Source organism: Dysidea avara, chromosome 5, assembly GCF_963678975.1.
Source record: "Dysidea avara chromosome 5, odDysAvar1.4, whole genome shotgun sequence".
Classification (NCBI taxonomy): domain Eukaryota; kingdom Metazoa; phylum Porifera; class Demospongiae; order Dictyoceratida; family Dysideidae; genus Dysidea; species Dysidea avara.
In genome coordinates, this window is record NC_089276.1 from 9,351,098 (window position 1) to 9,368,644 (window position 17,547).

Consider the following 17,547-nt stretch of genomic DNA (forward strand, 5'->3'; position numbering starts at 1 on the left):
CGTTTTTCATACCATGGCAACAATATGTGACTGGCTGAGTGAAAACTTTTTTCTGTCACAACTGAAATTATGTTGGCTACATTTATGTAAAACTTACATTTATACAATCTCATTTCTCTGTCATTACCCATTTTCTGGCCTCAGCTTCAGTGAGCCTCCAGCAACCTGCAGTGCCAATCTGGTGACTTGGCATAGTCCAGTGAGATGAGATGGGTACGCAACTGTCTGCAATCATGCATAGGTCTGAGTCAAATATGCTCAAAATTTGCCCAAAGTGCTTTCAGGAGTTTCCCAAAATTTCCACCTATTATGCTCTTTCAGCATTCCCAATATGCTTGCATTATGCTCCTAGGTTAGCAGCATTTCTAAGAATTATCTTGGAACATTTCAATCAGTGAATACTCTATTAGAATATTTCACTACAAAGTGAATGTTAGAGAGTATCAATCCTAGAAGCTATGCACAATGCAGTTGAGTGTTCCATTGTTTCCACTGACTACTCTATTAGTGAGTATCGATCTATTTTCATGGAATTAAGCTCCATAGTTTGAAATATCCACCTAACATGCTAGCATTATGCTGACATAGCACTCTAGCCTAATATGCTTTTTGTTATGCTGGCATATTTGATGTAGGCCAAATCATGCAGAATTGACCTGGTGTTTATAATCATCAATATAAACACACCTGTGCATGGGTCTGGGGGCTTGCCCCCCAGGAAAATTTTCAAACTTTAGAACCTATTTTACAAATGAGAGCTCACTTACTGCCCTGAGAGCCCATTTTATATAATTTAGCATATAAACTTACAGCTTCTAAAGGAAATGTAAATGTGACTGTTCTATTAGAGTAATTGACAGTTTTATAAGAGTAGCTGACTACTGTATGATCCCTAACTGAACTTAAAATTCCATCAAAATGCAATCTAGTTGAGTTTTTGCTCAGCATGTTGTATATATAATATTATACTGTAGACAGTATTTACCTTGTGAAAATGTAGTTTCAACTAGCTATTGTAATTTCAAAAGGAAATAGGGGTTGGTATAATATAATAGTATTTTTTAAAAATTGTTAACTTAAAAATGAAGTAGGGATCTATGCAATAAAAAGTAGAGATGAATGATGGTATTACAGCACAGCTTGATGGGAAAGTCCCTACTTTGGCACATTATATAATTAGCTATAATTTTGCTCAATGCCAAAGTTGGGACTTCCCCATCAAGCTATATGCTGTAATACCATCATTCATCATCTTGTTTCACTACTTTTTATCGCATAGATCCCCTATGCATAATTCATTTATAAATTAACAATTTAAAAAATATATATCAACCCCTACTTCCTTTTAAAATTTTTAAAATAGCTAGTTTGTTTACTTTTTTGTCTAGCTAGCTAGGTATGTTATACTCTTTTTGTTTTCCACATAGTATAAATATCAGCTATCTTTTACCTTCGTACGCAATAAGTGCCTATAAAAGTAATTATTGCTTTGTCTTTTAAAGCTATTAGCCTATTAGGTCACTCCAAATGAGAGTGTAGTTTCCTGTCCTCCACCCGCTTCACGTCTGGGCACCCACATTGCATGTCATTATTTTTCCAAAACCACTTTCTGTGCTGCTTTCTGGAAACTTTGCTCATTTTATTTATTTATTTATTATCAATTTATCACAAGGGAAGGAACGGTACAAAAGGCAAGCCTGTACAAGGTACTGTCCTAATACAAAACACATACAACCACTAAACAAAACACACACAAAATAACACTTACAAAACAAAACAAATCAACAACAATCAAGACTCACGGTAGTGAGTCGTGCAGCCAGTAAAGCAGAAACGCGCGCCGCAGGCAATATAGCGTAGCGACCACTACCGTGAGGATTTTACAGGAACGAACGTTGTCAAATTTGGCTTGTCTATAACTCACCCGTCTTTTACGCTATTGCTCTGAAACTCTAGAGTTAAACTCATCGTGTCACTAGTAACTACCACACAAGCAGTGAAGCAATTCCATGCCGACTGTTTCATGATCGAGATTGCCGACATGAAAGGGGATGTTTTTTTGTTTTTTTTCGCATGCGGTTAGACGCAACCGCAGGTGCATGCATTGCGTTCCTTTGTGCATTCCCAACATTGATTGCCCTGCTATCGCTTCAGTACTATCTCGATTGACTCAAGATTCACATCATTGATTTCACCAGACATCATTACCCTACAGTCGTAATTTCAGCACCAAACAAAGTTTCAGTCGTCCTCAGTCGACCTAAAGGCCAAATACAAGCCCCATATTGTTGTTTTCCGCAATACTTGCTTGGCATGTAGGGCAATGTGTCTGTAAACTGTTCTAAAAATTTTGTTGAGATTGAAATATATGTTTTCGAGAATGGCTAGTTTGAAATTTGAATTTAGTTCCCCCCACGTAATTTGCTCTCTGTAAGAATTTAACTCGGAATTTAAAGAATGGCGTAGAGCACAACTGCGGTCACTGGTTATTGATGAACTGGCGCTGTGTGTAGTTACAAAGAGAAGTGTGCTGCCATAGATTATAGTCTATAATCTATGGTGCTGCATACCATCGTTCGATTTTGAAATTAGTTGCCCCCACGTAATTTGCTCTCTAAGGGCGCGGCTTAAAGAATGGCACAGAGCACAACTGCGGTTACCAGTTGTTGACACAAGCTGTAAGTAATTAGCACATGTAGCTGAAGAAAGTATGCAAAACCACCTGAAAAATTTACAATTGTCACCATGCATTTTATAGCACCCCCACACAAAATTACACATGAAATTACAACATACAGAGGACACATTAATACCAAATAGTTTTCACAACAATAATGTAAGAATTGTGCAACAATGACTGTGATATAACTGCTATGAAACTCTTCTCCAGTGGCCTGCCATGGTAGCAAGTCTCACACGACGGCATGTATATTCATCCAAACACAGTGGGAGTAACGAGTAATAAGTGCAGTCACAAGTTGGTATGACTCCATTTGTAGAATCCAGATGAGTGGGTGTGGCTCCAGTATGTCTAAACAGTTAACAAACATTCCTGTTATAAATAAGTACTAGAGTTGCAATATAATAGTATAGTTTACAACAATACATAGTCTCCATTGTATCACTATCAAACGACACTAAGTGGAGGATATTGTTGCATCTCTAGTATGTACACTCCATCAGTACAACCTGTCTTAATGGGCCACCAGTATAGAAATACAACCTCTCTTGAAAAGCCAATTCCAAATTGAGAATTTATACACTGCTACTTGCTTATTGAGTGAAGGTGGTAATAAACAAGTTCCACCGTAATTTATGCAGTGATCTGATCTTGTATATTCTGTCAGTGGATGAGATCCACTTGGCCAGGACAAAATGTGACCCAAATGTCCTGCATGATCCATACTCAACCCACTTATGATCCAGTGGCACAATGGAACTGAGTATTTATAGAGAATACAGTTATAATTATTTCTAAGATGTGTGGACACATTACAACACATTACAACATGTGCATACAAGACATGCTACGTACTGTTTTAGCATTTCAAGTCACCACATTATGTACGGACCAGTCAACAATGCTTCATAGTGCCCATCAGTAAACCTGAAGAAAAGTTACAAAAAATAAAAATACACATAAATACAGTGAAACCTCATTTATAGGGCCAGCTCTGGGACCAAAAAAATTTGGCCTGAATAACAAGGTGGCCTTATTAATGAGGTCATAAACTACTGTTTATCTATATTTTGAACCTTCTATAGGTGGCCAATATAATGAGGTGGTCTTATTGAAGTGGTGGACACTAAGTGAGGTTTCACTGTACATAATATGGTTAACAATGGTGAACAATATTAATGGTTAACAATAATACGCTGAAACCTTACTCAGGTCACTTCTTGTGGCAGATTGCTCTGTACACAAAATGACACATCAAGACACACGATAGTGTGTCGTGCGGCCCAAGAAGCTGGCGCGCCACACCGTGAGTATATTGACAGGAAGAAAGAAAACGTCATTTTCACACTTTTGTATCTCGGTGATGGCTTATCCGATTGAAACCAAATTTGCTGCAGAGTTGCCCGCCAGCTAGGGGAGTCTACATTCCAAATTTGAAGGAAATCACTCAAGCCATTTCTGAGATATGAGCGGCCAAAATTTCATTTTTTTCTCCGTTTTTTTTCTTCTTCGTCTTTTCGCACACTTGCAAAAATTGTTATAAAACGCAAACGCATGCTCCGATCGCCTTGAAATTTGGCACTCAGCAAGGGAGTCCAAAGGCGCATCCTAGCATCAAATTTGGTGCAAATCCGATGAATGGTTCAGGAGTTATGACCGATTATTCGCGTAAAACAAGATCGATTTGTTGTCATGCCTACAGGGTAAACCGCTCCATGGAATGAGCTGAAAATTGCTATGTAGATGGAGTAACCATCGTAGGAGTGCCTTTTGGTAGTTTGAAAGGAATCGAGATTAAGACCACGGAGATATGACACAAAACCAAACCTGTGTCACAATTACGCGATCGATTTTTAGTAATAAAAAAGTATTAGTTTTTATGCCTACTAGGCAAACCGCTATGAGCAATGAGCTGAAAATCGGTGTATAGCTGGAATAATCTTCATAGAAAGTCCTTGCAGTAGTATAGAAGAATTGGATTACAAACCACTGAGTTATGATTCAAAAGCCAACTCTGTATAGCAAATGCGAGATAACAAGGAGAGGTTGTCTTATCAAGACACAGGCATAGATATTATATACTACGCACCCGGGATTGCGTACCGCCAGTTTTCAAAGGAACAATTTGCATTGCAATGGGGTGACACACAGGCACTCACTGTAGGTATATCTGCAACTGCGATCAAAGTCTAAGTCAAAGTTCAAGGCCACCAAAATCATGCTAATTCAACAGTCAAGGATAAAAGCTTCCAACCCACAATCGAAAAGTGCTGAAATATCGTCGCTAAGTTACCGGTCAAAGGTCAAAAAAGGCTCTTAGTTACAGGTCAAAGAAAAATTTCTGCCAGTCAAGACTTTGACTGCGGTCGCAGATCTACCTACAGCACGTACCTATGTGACAACCCCTTGCGTTGTACTCATTAACACTTTTCTCTGACACTTTTCCTTTGTAGTCTACTGCGAAAGTGTCATACCCAGTGCTGTACTAGGTGGCATAGTACTGGGGTTTTACAGCATCATATCTGCAACCCTCTACAGTTCCAATGGCTAGGGGACAGATCCTAATCAATTAAGTACAGGAAGCCAGTAAATCGGCACAAGCTGAGTGGTACAACAGTGATATCCGCTTCATGTTGCTTGGAAGGTGTTTGGAGATTTCAGAGCTTTTTAAATGGCTAAATATGTCACTTACTATGACACTGTTGGTTGAGTGGACACAGACAGACGGTTTAGATAGGCAGGGGCAGATCCAGAGTTTGGAAAGGGGGGGGGGGGGGGGGGGTGCACTTTACTGAAAATTTGAAGAGCAACAAAAAAAAGGTCACAGTAATAATGGTTGTCTTTTACCAATTGTATATACTATAAAGAAGTATAATTAAAGATCTTTATTCAGATCCTTATTCATAGCTTCATAGTTAAGCTACACTGCCCCATGAACACTGTGACTGCTTTATTAGAGTGATTGACTGCTCTATTAGGGTATGATCTGAGTCGATCTTGAATTATTTTAGTAATACTCGATCTTGTATGCAATTTTTTTAAGGAAAGGGGGGGAGAGGGGGGCACATGTCCCCCCTGGATCCACCACTGATAGGCATGACAATTGTAGCCTAGTTTTCTAAGTCGTTGCTCAATGAAATATGGCGGTGATTTTTAGGCTTGTAACATCACTTTCACGATGCTTATGCTGTATTTCAAGCGTTTTCCTGGTAATTCAGCCTATTAATTGGTGTTCTAGTGTATCCTTGTACTGTTTACTAAACATTGCAGAGGTTAAATCTTTTGCATTACTAAAATCGTCGGGAGGTGGTCAGTTTTACAGGAGACGTTTACGATTACTAACAGAATACCGTATATTGAAGTACAATGCGGATTGTCGTGTTGATTGGTATTAACGAAGTCGGTACGCAATCCCAGGTGCATAGTATATAACATCTATGACACAAGGTAGCATGTTGTGCAGCCCAAGAAGCCGGTGCACCACGCTGTGAGTATATTGACAGGAAGAAAGAAAAAAGTGATTTTCACACATATGTAGCTCTGTGATCCCTTATTCGATTGCAACCAAATTTGCTACAGAAGTGCCGGCCAGATATGGGAGTCTACATACCAAATTTGAAGAGACTCACTCCAGACATTTCCAAGATACGAGTTGCCAAAATTTCATTTTAATCTCTTCATTTTTTCGTCTTCATTTTACACACTTCACAAAATCCACCATAAAACACCAATGTGTGTTCCAATCGGGCTGAAAATTGGCACACTTAAAGGGTGAATTAATGTGGATCTCAGTGCCACGTTTGGTAGGAATCCGATGAACATTCATGGAGTTATGACTGATTATTTGCATAAAATATGGTCGAATTTCTGTCACACCCACAGGGTAAACCCCTTGAAGGAATGAGTTGAAAATTGCTATGTAGATGGATTAACCATTGTAGGAGTGCCATTTTGTAATTCTAAAGGAATCAAGATAAAGACCATGGAGTATGACACAAAACCCAACCTGTGTCACGAATTTTATGAATAAAAAACTATTAGTTTTCATGTCTACCAGGCAAACCACTTAGAGCAGTGAGCTGAAAATCGTTGGATTAATCATCATTGAAAGTCCTTGCAGTAATACAGAAGAATCAGATTATAAAACACTTAGTTGTGATCCGAAAGTGAACTACGTGTAGCAAAAACGAGATCGAGATACTCTAATGGAATAGTCACCCTAATAGAGCATTCAGCTGCCTAATAGAAAAGTCACCATGCAACTACAAATAAATCGCTCTATCGATTCAGACCACTACAAGTTACCCTGTAAGAAGGTCAGCTTGAAACCAACTCACCCTGTAGAGAGTTCAGCCACAAACAAATAACCTTGTACAGAGTTCAATTAAGTCACCCTGTAGAGAGCTCAGCTATAGAAACAAGTCACCCTATAGAGAGATCAGCTAAAAGCAAATCACCCTGTACAGAGATCAGCTAGAAGACATCATCTTGTAGAGAGTTCAGCTGCAAACAAATCACATGTAGAGAATTCAGCTGCAAACAAATCACATGTAGAGAGTTCAGCTACGAACAGATCATCCTGTAGAGAAGTCTGCTAGAAACAAGTTACCCTGTAGAATTCAGCTACCACCCTATAGAGATCAGCTACAAACAAGTCACACTGTAGAGATCAACTAGAAAAAGTTACCCTGTAGAGGCATCTGCTAGAAATAAGTCGTGAGTTGCTTTTTTCGCACTGCATCTTCCAAGGACTTTTTAAACTGTTTACAGCATCGTCTGCTTTTGTGGAAGCAAGGAAATATTAATGAGTTGCTTGGTGAGGGTCACACTATTCAGCATTGTTTATCAACTGCCATGTCTGGTGTCAGTCGCAGTGAACGTCTCACTCGTTCCTTTGTTTCCCACATGCTCTGTGGGAATGTTTGTGCTGCTCTTGCTCTCCTAGATACAATGGACCATCCTGGAGCACCTATTCAATTAAGTGAACCTGTGTCCCCTGATACACCCTCTTGGACTCTTTTGGATGAACTTAAACAAAACTTCCTCGTGGACAACCAGCTTGTAAGGAGGCACTGTTCCCTCCATCTGCAAATGCTTCTCTTTTCATCCTGTTATATTTGATGCCTTGGATGGTGTGGCTATTTGTTCTACTGTTCTTTGTACTAAGGGTGCAGCAGGTCCAATAGGCGTAGATGCTTTCTGTTACGATGTTTGTGTACTTCTGTTCACCGTGCTTCCGATGATTTGTGTGCTGGTCTTTCTCTTGTGGCCAGACGTCTGTGTACTAGCATGGTTGATCCAGATGGCCTCACAGCATTTGTTGTATGTTAACTTATTGCCCTTGATAAATTCCTGGGAGTTAGACCCATTGGTGTGGGTGAAGTTGTTAGAAGAATTATTGGCAAGACTGTCTTGGCTACAGTGAAAATGGATATTCTTGAGGCAGCTGGCCCTCTTCAACTCTGTGCTGGTCAAGATGCAGGTTGTGAAGTTGCAATGTTGTCAAGATGCAGGTTGTGAAGTTGCAATACAGCTTCTGTAGACTCATCAGTGTTTACTGATGAGTCTACAGAAGCTGTATTGCTGGTGGATGCAAGCAATGCTTTTAATAGTTTGAACCATCAAGTTGCACTTCACAACATATCTATGCTTTGTCCTTCCTTAGCTACAATTCTGATTAACACCTATAGGGCAAATGTTCCACTATTCATTGATGGTAAGCATCTGAGGAAACCACACAGGGGAATCCACTGGCAATGGCTATGTATGATTGATACAATTCGTCACTGTGATATACAACAGGCCTGGTTTGCTGACGATGCAACTGCTGCTGGCTCTTTGAAGGGGTTGTATAAATGGAGGTCTTCCCTTGTGACTTTGGGCTCAGCATACGGCTATAATGTAAAACCCTCTAAATCATGGCTGATAGTGAAAACAGAACATCTAGATTTGGAAAAGAAGGTTTTTGCTGGATGTGGTGTAGGCATTACTGCTGAGGGCAAGCACCACCTTGGTGCTGCCATTGGATCACCAATTTTTGTGAAACACTATGTGAGTGAGAAGGTTGATTATTGGGTGTCTTGTGCACTGAAGTTGAGTGTGATTGCAAAGATTCAATCTGATGTGGCTTATTGTGCTTTCACTCATGGTCTTGTTGGTAAATGGACTTACTTTTTGTGAACTCTACCTGGCATTTCTGACCCCTTGAATTATCCATCATTAAAGAATTTATTTCTGCTGTTACTGGCAAATGTGTCAGTGACTTAGAAAGAGATCTGCTTACCCTTTCAGCACACATGGGTGGGCTCAGGTTGTGTAATCCTTCTGCCAATGCTAATCTTGAATTTGACTCTTCCCGTCAGGTTACCTCAGCCTTAGTCCAGGAGACCATTGAACAGCAGACTCATTTCAGGGTAACAGTGGTTAGTGCCTAGCATCAAGCTGAGGCTAATATTATGTTTTGAAGATGTCAGCGGATGATTTTTAAGTAATCAGAACTTACTCCTCTTTTGCCAGCTGATTTACATCGCATTGTTTCTTTGTCTAGTGAAAACGGTGCCTCTTCTTGGCTATTAGTGCTTCCCATCGAAGAACATGGATTTACACTCCATGAAGGTGCTTTTAGGGATGCATTATGTTTGTGTTATGGATGGTTGTCCAGTAGTTTACATGCTAAGCGTGTGTGTGGTCATGGCTTCACTGTTGATCATGCAATGAATTGTGGATCTGGTGGTTTCCCCACTCTACTTCATAATGAACTTAGGGATTTCACTGCAGCTGCTTTGTCTGAAGTTTGTCATGATGTAGCAATTGAGCCAGTGTTGCAACCCGTATCTGGTGAATCTTTTACTATGCCACAGTAATATAAAGGATGAGGCATGCTTGGATGTCAGTGTGCAAGGATTTTTGGGAAACCATCATCAAAAGGCTTTCTTTGATGTAAGAGTTTTTAATCCCACTGTTCCTGGTTATTGAAACACAGCAGTTTCTTCTCTATATAAAAGGTTTGAGTGCGACAAACCAGCTAAGTATGAGCAGCATGTAATGGATGTTGAAATGGACTCTTTCTCCCCTTTGGTATTCTCTACTTTTAGGGGAATGGGGGTGTGGCCACTACTGCTTACTGGCATTTTCTACTTGCTGCTAAGAGAGACCATAGTTATACTAGTGTTGTGTCCTGGATTAGACGCTCTACCAGTTTTTTCTTTACTGAGGTCAGCTGTAACCTGCTTGCGTGGAGCCAGGTGGCAGCTAAGTGACTATTGGAGCACTTTACCTTGCAATATCCGAGATTCAGGTGCTTCCATCACATGTACTTTGAATTGTTGTTTCTTGTTTTTTTCATTTACTTGTTATATATTAAAAGCAAAAAGCAAAAAAAAAAGCTCACCTTGTAGAGAGTTCAGCTACAAAGAAACCATCCTGTAGAGAGTTCAGCTACAAACAAAATCACTCTGTAGAGAGTTCAGTTACAAACAAATCACCCACCCTGTAGAGACTTCATCTACAAACAAATTGCTCTATAGAGAGTTCAACTACAAACAGATAACCTTGCAGAGAGTTCAGCTAGAAACAAGTCACCCTGTAGAGAGAATCCTGGAGAGAGTTTAGCTACAAGCAAATCACCCTGTAGAGAGTTCAGCTACATTTCAAGTCACCCAGTAGAGAGATCAGCTGCAATAATTGGCATGTAATAAATAATTGTATGTATTATGTATATAAATATAATTTGTATATTTACTGATAAAATCAGAAATAGTTAAAGTATTAAAAATCTGCTTTATGTTTTTCTTCTTCCTGTGGTAAAGAAAAAAGATAAGTTTAAAAAAGCCCAAATGCTGGCCAATGGTTTGGGGAGTACAAATACAAAAAGAAGTGATATCTAAACAAAACAGCCAAGCTGTAAAAAAAAGAGTGCAACTCTCAAAAAGGCTATGGTGAAAAAAGATGTGAAATCCAAGGTGGCAGCCAAGAAATGGTTGTGATGGTAGGTTAATGGTAAAAATTTTAATAGCAACAATTCAGGTGAATTTGGTGCCGCTTTCACCATAGCCGTTTTAAGGGCCGCACTCTTTTTTTACAGCTAGGCTGTTTTGGATTAGATATAATTAACAGATGGATATCGTACTGGCTCACCATACTATACAGAACAGTTCTGCAGATCATTATGCCAATAGGCTTAATGATGATTGAGTTTACCATCAATATGTAATACCATAACACAACCACACATGTTGCAAAAACAATACAGCATGTTACGTAGAACCTCTACCAAGTAACAAGAACACACAGTTATATGTATGTTACAGAAATGCTAAATTTAACTTTAAATTTCTAAAATTTCTTTATTATATACAGGAACTGCCATTACTGGGGGCCCAGAAAGTACTGGAAGTAGTGATGTGTCTGCTTCCAACATGATTGAAGATTACTCAACTATCAGACCAATGGGTACTGGATTACTATTTCGTTGTGTTAGTGGATTGGGACCTACTAGTAATGACAACACTGAACTTGGTGGATTACTTTTTGGTAGTACAATGATTCAAGATGGAGAATGTAATGGTCCTGTGATACAACAACGTGGAGCAACTATTAGTAATTTTATTGGAGTCATCAATGTGCTTTTGTGTAGTTCACTTAACACTAATAATGAAGGAGTTTACACATGTGTGATGAGGAACAGTAGCATGATGGAAGAGAGTGTTAGAGTTGGAGTCTATTTGTCAAGTAGAAGTGAGTTTTCATTAACTTTGTAGTAGTGAATCATCACAGTAGAGCACTGCATAGTTATTATACTGTGATAAAACAGTCATCCATTACATTGTCTAACAATTATTACTTCCATGGCTAAAACAGTTTGGCTGTTCAAAAGGGTACGTACATAAAAAGTTTCACTGTGTTCACATTAGCACAACAATCTAAGACTACTTACTTTTACTTTCATGAACGTGCCCTCCTTTACAGGCAAACTTTTGGCATTGTATTTTTCATTTTATAACTGTTGTTGCAGAGAAAATAAGCAGCAACATACAAAAACATGTGAATATTCTATAGAGCTCTATTAAAGTATCTTAATGACCTGTTGTTAGAAGCATTCACCAATGAACTCCTTACCTTCATTTAGTTCCACTTGGTTTGTTATATTTGCTCACGGTTCATATACATGTATGATTATTGTATTATAATTATTATTATGGTCACTGTGCTTAGGCAGCTGTTGTGCTAAAGATCTTTTACATCATGAAGAGGGATAATGAGATGTCAACATCATATAGGCTGTAGAAGGCTCAACGGAAAATTAAAGATGACCGAGGCTTGTTTTCTTGACAAACAATGTGTTTGGATTTCTTCTTTAAGATGTATAATTAGGCTATTACTATTGTTCCAGCAGTCACATGAATAAAAATAAAACTTAGACAAAAAAAAGGGTCCTCATATGAAAAAAAATACACAAAATCCTTGACCAGGAAATCCTTGATCGGGAAATCCTTGATCGGGAATTGAACCCAGGACCTCCAGTGCGTTAACCCAGAGCCTTAGCCATTGTGCTATGTGGCTCCCAGCTACCCAACTCCCTTAGTTTCTACCTTATATGTCTCCGAGTGGAGTAATTTCTATTATATTGAAGACAAAGGTGAAGAAGAAACCAACTGTACCCTAACCCTAATGCTAATGCTACTTTTCGCATCCTCTAAAGTTGAATTCTCGGGGCAACCTACTAGACACGTCCCCTAAAGTTGAATGCTTGGGGCAACCTACTAGACACGTGCCCTAAGTCAAATACTCTGGGAAACTTACTAGATGCGTGCCCTAAAGTTGAATACTTGAGGCACAGCACAACTAGTGTGAGAGAAATCTAGTAGACACTGCCGGAACAGTAGCCCTGACAAAATATTTCCAGCTGCCGAAACAATAGCAACTTTTGTATAATTATTTTAATGTGCCTACTGGATAATTGCTGTACAGTACTGGGTTGCATGGTGTCATCAAATGGGATGGCTTGGTTTGATTGGACATGGAAGCCGTTTACATTACGTGTTTATCAAGCCGTACCAATTTGAACTATGCTATACTGAACTAGTATAAATGTGGTAACTGGCAACTGGTAGAGTTGACATCTTAGGTAGCCAAGAATGAGCGTTAATGTATACAACTACCAATTTTGAAAGCTTTAACTTTATCATTGATGCATGTTCTACATTCAATCTTGTATTCCTTATTAATTCCTTTTACTGTGTAACTCTGATTGGCCAGTAATTTAGCAGCCATTTTCAATATTCAAGTGTAAGAAATGTAGGCAATCAAATTACTAGCCAATAATATTAAGTTAAAGGAATTACTAATGCAACAAGATGGAATGTAGAACAAGAGTCAATGACAAAAGTCCATGTCCAGTGTTAAAGCTTTCTTTGATACGGTGAATTGTATTAACATCCATTCTTGGCCACTCCAATCCAGATTCAGCTCTTTTGGTTGTTAGTTACTTTTACTTTCAAGGACATTCCCTCCTTTATAGCCAAGCTGTTGACATTATATTTTAGACTATTTTCATTGTGTAACTTTTGTTGCAGAGAAAATAAGCGGCAACATACAAAAGCATGTAAATATTCTTTAGAGCTCTATTAGAGTATCGTGACCTGTTATTAGAAGCATTCACCAATGTACTCCTTACCTTCATTTTCACTGTCTACACTGTGTAATTATATGTAGTTGACAGTACTAATCTGGTATAGATGTTAGCTGCCCCCTCCAAACCAGCCTCTTAATAACATTCATTGTCCTATTAAATTCATGCATCTGTTGATAAGCCATAAAATGTCCTTTTACAGTGTGTTTATATAATAATGTATGAGTCAATTGTGTCCAGGTACAGCTGTAGCCTAGTTATCATTTGTAATAGAAAACAGTAAACAGTGGCTAATCATTGTTGCTACATATAAATAAATCACAATAGTGGTTTGTGCTTGTTACTGTCAGTATGTGGAGGTATGTTCCAGAACCAATTTTGGTAGGTTTTAATCATTTGCCAAAGTTGGCAGAGTACCTATCATGCTGTTAAACATAGATCTCGGACATTACCATAAGGCAAGATATAGAGCACCACACACCTCCACCCACCTAGCAGAAAGCATACAGCTCTAATCATGGAACACATCAAAAGTGCTTCAAATCATTAAACAATACACTATCTCTCATTACCATGTTATATTACCATTGTGCACATAAAAAGTTTGCTTATTACATATAAGCACCAGTTGGAAAATTTGGACAGATTTATTAGATGCTAAAGAGTATCATTCAATAATTTGAACTACTTATGGTGTGTTCATTAGTTATATAGCTGTGTGCTTTCTGACAGTTATGTAAGTGGAAAGTACGTATGTAGTATATACTCAATTCGTTGCCATAGTTGACAATGTGCTGGAGTGGCACAATACTCGATGATATGGATTACAAAATTTAGGCTCAAAACTAATATCAAATTGCACTTTTAAGGTTCCACTTTAGCAAAAGTAGAATCAGCTAAAATTGGTTCTTGAATGTAAAGTATGTAGCAAAATAATGATGCTCCTTGTTATTATACATGAAGTGATGATCCTTGTACTGACGTAGCTGAAGTTCTTGTGCACTTGTTAATGATCTCATATTTTATAGCTCCTCCTGTTTTGACTACAACATTACAAACAATCCATGCTGCACTGGGTGATTCAGTTTCGTTAACATGCACTTCAGAAGGATCACCACCAGATACTTTTACTTGGATAAAGGATGGAGTTCAACTGCAAAACAACATTAATACTATAAGTGTGACTTACACTGGTTCTGCTGCAGTCTTCCAAAGTACCTACAGCATTAGTAACTTCAGTAGTAGTGATATTGGGACTTACACATGTACTGTCACTAACCCTATTGGAAGTGCTAGCTTGGACATTGTTCTTGATGATCTTCTTAGTGAGCAAGTGTCAATGTATTTATGAGTGTATGCATGAACATATTACTGTACAGAGGGATTCATTAAACATTCTATTGATGCCGAGGGTCATGCGGCATAACAGGAGTATCACATTGACAGATTTTTCAAATGTAACATTTAAATTTCTAAGGATTTCATAAAATGTGTAAGCTACTAGTAACCAGGAAAAATCATTTCTGTAATTCTTCTTTTACACTATTGTAACAAGCAAGCAAAAATATCTCTATTAAAGGATTCACCCTATTCTGTAGATGCTTTTGCACCTTTAAACATAATATTCATAAAGGCTCAAATGCTAATGTTGGTTAATAAGTCCTAAGAATTGCTTGTGCAAAATGTGATGTGCATGTGCCCATGCTTATCGTAAACTCTGTTTAATAATAGCCAAACACATGTCAAGGTTTTAGTTACCTAAAAATTCTGTGTTTCACAACCAAACAAATCAAGGGTACTAGTTCAAGGCTTGATGGTTACTACTAAATTGCAAAGAACCCTATGTTGTGAAGTCTAAATATTATACACTACAATTCATTGTTGGGCCTTGACAGTTGCAAACAGGAAATTAGCAGAAACAAGCCTGCCTCTTATTCAGCATAGTTATCCATTTAAATGCTGCCAGTATTATTGGTGCATATGATGTGTTTTGTGTTGCCTCAGAGTATGATTTCTATAGGACATAAGTGTTATACTATGGGATTTAGAGGCCACATTTTCAACCAACCAAATTTTAGTACCAAATTACTTATATAGTTGTTTGGTTAACACAGTCTATTATTCCTGGGGAGCACATGTAGAAAGAGAAACCAAAATTACAGTAGAGTCCATATGCATAACATGGAATGGTGTATTTGCATACAGAGCCAGGACTACGCAGAGAAATTAAGGGGCCCAGGGCAAACAGTTAAAGTGGAGCCCCAGGGGAAAGGAGGTTTCCATTCTGAATCACAACTTCACCCAAGCTGTAGGTTGAGGACCAGAAAGAAAAAAGGTCATTACATGCTGACAATGACAATAGCTACCCCTCACCAACCATCTCCTTATTTATGAGCTTGCTACACTGCTCCTCTGAAGAATACTGTGACTGCTGTATTAGACTATCTAGATCTGACTGCTGTATTAGACTATATCGATCTTTTAAACAGGTAATCAAGGAGCCCTTCATGGGGCCTCCTGGGGCCCCTTTCAGGCTGGGACCTGGGGGAAATTGCCCCAGTTGCCCCCCCCCCCCCTGCCCTGTGGGCGGCCCTGTACAGAGCAAATAACCACATACTGCAGTGCCATATATCAAGACAAATGGTCAAACGTATCCTTCATGAAAGCTTAGTGATATTGACATTGTCAAAACCCATAAACATCTTCAAAGTGATACCAAACCCTTCCAACAAGAGTTTTAATGAAATTTTGATTTTTATATAAAACTGAATTTTAACTAACTGACTGACTGATGCCTTCTGCCAAGCATAACTTGACTATAGATAAGGCTACGGATTTGCCTTTTTCACTGTTCAATGTTGCTTCTATCCTACACGTGCAACCCAGCACAGTGGCTATGACACATGCATCATGGATTTACCTTTGTGCTTCATTGTATCTTGGTAGTATTGATTTACAGTATCATGTGATAATTTCAGTGCGTTAATTTCTTGAACTGATTGCAGAGGTGTTTCTTGTACTGTTCTTATTTTTGTAATACTGTACAATGGGTGGAGCATAGCTGATACTGAAACAGAAAGGTCACTTTGCATTTCAGTAATTGATAGTCGGGACATGTGTTTAGTTGTATTTTCTGTAGTGATTGGATTAATTGCAGAGGAGCTTCTTGTATTGTTCTTGATTTTAATGCTGTGCAGTGGGTGCTACATAGTTGAAAACAAAGCAAATTCCCATATTGCATTATGGTTGGGGATGCATTCATACATGCAATTGATTTTATAATGTTCAAACATGCAATTAACTTTATAACGTGCCTAACACCATTCTTTTCTTTGAAATGACTATAGCCAATTAATTGTTTTATTACAAAAAACATAAACAAACAAGTGTACAGAAAAATTAGAAAATTACATTTGAATACGGATCACGAAAACAAAGAAATCAATGAAACAAGGAAGGTCACCTACACCTGCAGCTGTACTAGTAGATATTTAATTCCTACTTCAGCCTGTCTGCCTGTCCTACTTCCTGACCTCCACACTCAAAAGTCAATCTGAGTGTGGGGAGAGTTGAATCTCAGTATCTATAGCAGATATCTGTCCCGCCCCTCATTTGTACTAATTGAGTAAAGCAGAGAAACTGAAGGTATAAGACCTGCACTATAATTAGGTTGTTTACTGCAACCGTAGTATATTGTATAGCTTAGCTATGTAGCATTTGGGTACTGGTATTTTGCTTATAATATAATTTATGCAGATGCTACAGTCACCATAGTCAGTAATCCAGCTGGTACACCAGTTAGCGGATCTACTAACACATTTGACTATCCTATATTGAGTAATGTCACTCTGACATGTATGGTGATGACAAGTGATGGATCAACATTTACAGTGACCAACTACCAGTGGGACACTACAGGATGTTACACTAACACTGCTCATAATAGTGGAAATCCAACATGTTTTCCTACTGGTCAGACAACACAAAGTATAACTGGTAATGATCTAACTGCAGAAGATGCTGGCACCATCACTTGCTCCACAACCATTGGTGGTGTTGACTATACTAGTGAACCATTAACACTTCGTATATCAGGTAAAATATATAGTATATCATTAACAGAGTGCATGGTAGATACTGTATTTACTTGGTTGAATGGCACAGTTTTTATTACCTTAGTTCATACTTTTCATGTGGCGACTATTCAAATTTGACCACCATTCGATGCCCTAAACCG

At 38.5% G+C, this 17,547-nt stretch overlaps 1 protein-coding gene across 1 annotated transcript in view; it reads left to right on the forward strand.

Annotated features, from left to right (window-relative positions):
* Positions 1-17,547, forward strand: part of LOC136256997 (mucin-22-like) — a 59,535-nt gene that overhangs the window by 22,660 nt on the left and 19,328 nt on the right. Inside the window, exons 6-8 of the mRNA XM_066050090.1 lie at positions 11,039-11,416; positions 14,339-14,635; positions 17,067-17,405. Of these exons, the coding sequence (XP_065906162.1) occupies positions 11,039-11,416; positions 14,339-14,635; positions 17,067-17,405 (1,014 nt within the window). The remainder of the gene's footprint in view (positions 1-11,038; positions 11,417-14,338; positions 14,636-17,066; positions 17,406-17,547) is intronic.